Below are 3,971 nucleotides of genomic sequence, written 5' to 3'. Positions count from 1 at the left end.
CCTGTTGCACATCATATTTTATGTAACAGTGTAATAGTCTCTGTGGCTTCTTTCAGGTTAAAAAAACAATGGCCATGGTCCTTGTGAAGAGTTTACCTTCTGCCTGTAAACGTGATATTGAAACATCATGATTGAAATGATTCAAAATAAATTTGTTTACTGACTGTTTTTCTCTGATCTCTGCTCTTGTATTTTTTTTAGATCCCATCATGCACCGTGATTGCCCGCTGGACTGTAAAGTGTATGTAGGGAACCTGGGAATAATGGGAATAAGTCAGAACTGGAGCGAGCCTTCGGTTATTACGGGCCTCTGCGCAGCGTCTGGGTGGCCAGGAATCCTCCCGGGTTCGCCTTTGTGGAGTTTGAGGACCCCAGGGACGCCACTGATGCAGTGAGGGAGCTGGACGGCAGGTAAAGCAACACGGGTGATCTAACCACCTGGCGATCACACTTCCTGTTCTCCAGCATTCTCACAGTCTTGAGTGTGTGGCAGAACAGCAGCGACCCAGTGTTCCTGTGAAGAATACAGAGCTGATCAAATCCTAATGTTTTTTTTACATGGTGATTATTAGTAGTAGAGGAAAATTGTATTGTTTCTTTCAGTATGTAAATTAGCCAACACCCAGGTTTTTTCTTCACTGTTGTGGCGTGCTGAGGATGTGTATGGGGTGTTAATGGTCGAGGGTCCTGAGCTACCATGTGGTCTGCGCTTCCCACAGACACTTAATGTGGATGTACATGTTTGGTTATTGTGTGTGGTTTTATTTCAGGACTTTGTGCGGTTGCCGCGTTAGGGTCGAGTTGTCCAACGGGGAGAAGCGATCCCGTAACCGAGGCCCCCCACCTTCCTGGAGCAGACGTCCACGAGACGATTACCGTCGCCGAAGCCCGCCTCCCAGGCGCAGGTAACCCCGCCTCCCACAACGTCCAATATGTATTTGTTTAAACACGATCATAGATGACTAATGGGTGTGTTGTGCCCCATTCCCCCCTCAGTGTTACACCTGAGCTGTTAAAGCTCCTGGTCTGTCTGAGAACTTCCTGATCTTTCTGCACTGTTAACCAGTTTAGTTCACCTGGGACTCTCTGGTTCAGTTTCATGTCAGTTTCTCATCTTCACTTGCCATTTGGTTGCTCATTATTAAAATGCAGGGTATTAGCACAGCTAGCCTGAGGCTGGGTTTGTTTACAGCTTTAATGGTCTGTGAGTAATAGCACCTAAATTAATACTGCATTTACTTTTGTATCAAATTTAATATTTTAGTTTTAAAGCCATGAGTGCTGAAAATTTCTCTTAGTGAAATTTAGTTTTGCTTGAAATGCCAATCTTTTTTTGTTTTTATTTAATAAAGGACTTTTTTTCCCTCTCATCTCTATATTAATAAAAATGAACCCCGTTGCAGAGTCCACCACCATGCCTCCTTCTCAGCAACCTCTGAGTCAGTCAACTAAACCCTCTTTCAGCATCACGTGACCAGCGTGCCCCAGTCAGCTGGCTCGGTTTCGTGTCACATGACCTCAGGCACGGGCCCGTTCGTCAGGTCTCAACCAGCCCATTGGCTCCTGAGCATGCAGCTCTCAGCTCCTCCTACTCCTCCTCTTCCTCCTTCTCCTCCAACCTTAACACCCAATCAGCAGCGGCCCACTTCACATTCCCGACCAATCAGCAATCAGCGTGTTTTACGTTCCCAAAAGTCTACACTACAAAGCAGCAGCAACACTTAAAGCAGGAAAAACCCGCTGCAGCCACTTTCACGGCCGCCAGTCTGCCTCCCCTTCGCCATTTCTAGCTTGTTGAAAACCAAAAGACTAGTAAGTTTTTCCTGCTTCATACAGTTTGATGCTGAATACAGTTGTAAAGAATGAAGAGATTCAGGTTTCCTCTTTTTTCCTTTAAAAAAAGCTCCTTTTGCATTAGTGTTTGACAGTGAAAGGGTTGGTCTGACATGCAGTTTAAATGGAGACGGCTCTTTTAGTGTTGGAGCTGCTTTAACCTTGAGCTTTCTCCATTTAAACTCAGTCAGAAGTCAGTTTCTCGTTTGAGCATTGGGGTCCAGTGCTCTGTGCCTTCTCACATTGCATTATGGTCCATCATGATTTTTTTTCCTATTTGGTTTATTTTTCTTTTCTTTGTGCTGGATTTAACAGGGTTTTTCAGATGTTCACCTGTGTTAGTATTACATTAATAGACTTGTGTTAATAGCTGTTCATTTAAACCATTCTACATCACTCATTAGCTTTATGTCCAGCTGCAGATTAATCTCACTCGCTTAGACTTTTATTTACTTTCAACTATTTAATTCCTGCCTGTACAAGCGCCAGGTTTCCCTCTCCAGGAGTTTAAAGGTGAGTTAAGGGGCAGTTCAGGATCAGGATGAGGGCTATAGGGCTGATGATTTAGTTCTGCTTGCTGAGTCTCACTCTCTTTATGTTGCACTTTCTGTCCTCAGATCCCCCCGTAGGAGGAGCTTCAGCCGTAGCCGCAGCAGGTAAACACCATCTCCTTTCTTTATTTATATATATTTATAAATCTGGACTTGATCTCCCAGTGTGATCAACGAGTGTGAGAACACAGGTGAACTCCATCGAGTGACTTTAGGAAATAAAAGCAGATGTGCTGATTGTTAGCAGTTGCAGTGTTGATGATCTTTAGAACTTGTGTGTGTGTGTGTGTGTGTGTGCGCAGATCTCTGTCTCGCGATCGCAGAAGGGAGCGATCTCTGTCTCGTGATAGGAACCACAAACCCTCACGCTCCTTCTCCAGATCCAGAAGGTACGTTTTCACTACATACACGTTCATTAGTCTTGATCTTATTGATCACACTGAAGTGATGTGTAAAAGCATATGTCTAACTTTTCTTTCTTTCTTTTGTTCTTTATTACAGTCGATCTCGGTCGAACGACAGGAAGTGAGAGATAAGCTCATGATTAATGGACATCTTGTGTTAAGATCATAGTCTTTTTAACTCCAGCGTTATGGACTCGGACAACGTGTTTCATTAGCAGTTTCTTTTTCCTTATTTTATAAAGAGTTTAGATGTTTTAGAGCGGTTATGTTTCTCACGTGTGTGTGTGTGTGTGTGTGTGTGTGTGTGAGCGAGTGTGTGAGAGAGAGAGAGCTCCGTTTCTCAGCTGTCACCATGTCATTGCTGACCTTTTTCTTTTTTTTCTTTTTTCTTTTTTTTTTATATTTGGGATTCTGCATCAATTCTCTCATTTTTGGTCAAGTATGGTCATGTGACTGTAACAAGCTGTTCCTACATGTGCTCTTGAACAGGAGATGAAGTGAGCTTTTTGTTTGATGGCATGAATCAGTTACGAGATGGAAAACTGTACGGCACTATGAAGAAATGTTTCCCTTCTCCTTTTTTTTTTCTGTAGTGTTTGTACCGTTTGTAATATTCATCTAAAATAAAGAACATGGTTCAGAATGACCTTTCACCGTTATATTTTGTTCATGCTTGTATTAAAGCAGGTATCTTCTCACTGCACACAGCAGAAAACAAAAGTGAAGTGAGTGATTTGGGACACGTCCGCATGAACCAGTGGCTCCCGTGAGGTTTTAGTCGGCGATGGCACCTTTGACCAGCAGAGGGCGCGCATTAACTGCTGCTGTCCCTCAGTCATTGAAAATGAATAGTGTCGGTCTGTAACTGACGTCATAACTGATAGTGAAATAGTGATATGAAGTTAAATAAGTGCTGTTCCCCAAACCTCGTAGACTAGATTCTGAAGCTCACAAAGTCTGGGGTTAACGTGGATGAGACAGAGGGAGTTAGTGATGGGAACATGACTAAGAACTGAGACATTCCTGATAATCTTTTCTCTGCTTGTGTTCTATATGGTGGATCTTCAGCCTGGATACATTCATTAGAGAACAACATTTGAAATGTTTGGTATTAATATATATATATTTTAGGGCTGTGAAAATTAAAATGCAAATTTTATTAACGTGTGATTAATGCAGCGCA

At 42.8% G+C, this 3,971-nt stretch overlaps 1 protein-coding gene across 1 annotated transcript; it reads left to right on the top strand.

The window, feature by feature from the left end:
- Positions 1–206: 206 nt before the first annotated feature.
- srsf3b (serine and arginine rich splicing factor 3b) lies at positions 207–3,434 on the top strand. The gene is given in 6 exon segments (XM_046875563.1): positions 207–252; positions 255–411; positions 771–905; positions 2,451–2,489; positions 2,687–2,773; positions 2,886–3,434. Coding segments are annotated over 6 exon segments (489 nt in total). The 5' UTR covers positions 207–209; the 3' UTR covers positions 2,914–3,434.
- Positions 3,435–3,971: the final 537 nt, after the last annotated feature.

This window comes from Silurus meridionalis, chromosome 19 (genome assembly GCF_014805685.1).
Source record: "Silurus meridionalis isolate SWU-2019-XX chromosome 19, ASM1480568v1, whole genome shotgun sequence".
NCBI lineage: Eukaryota > Metazoa > Chordata > Actinopteri > Siluriformes > Siluridae > Silurus > Silurus meridionalis.
This window is presented reverse-complemented; position numbering and strand designations above follow the sequence as displayed.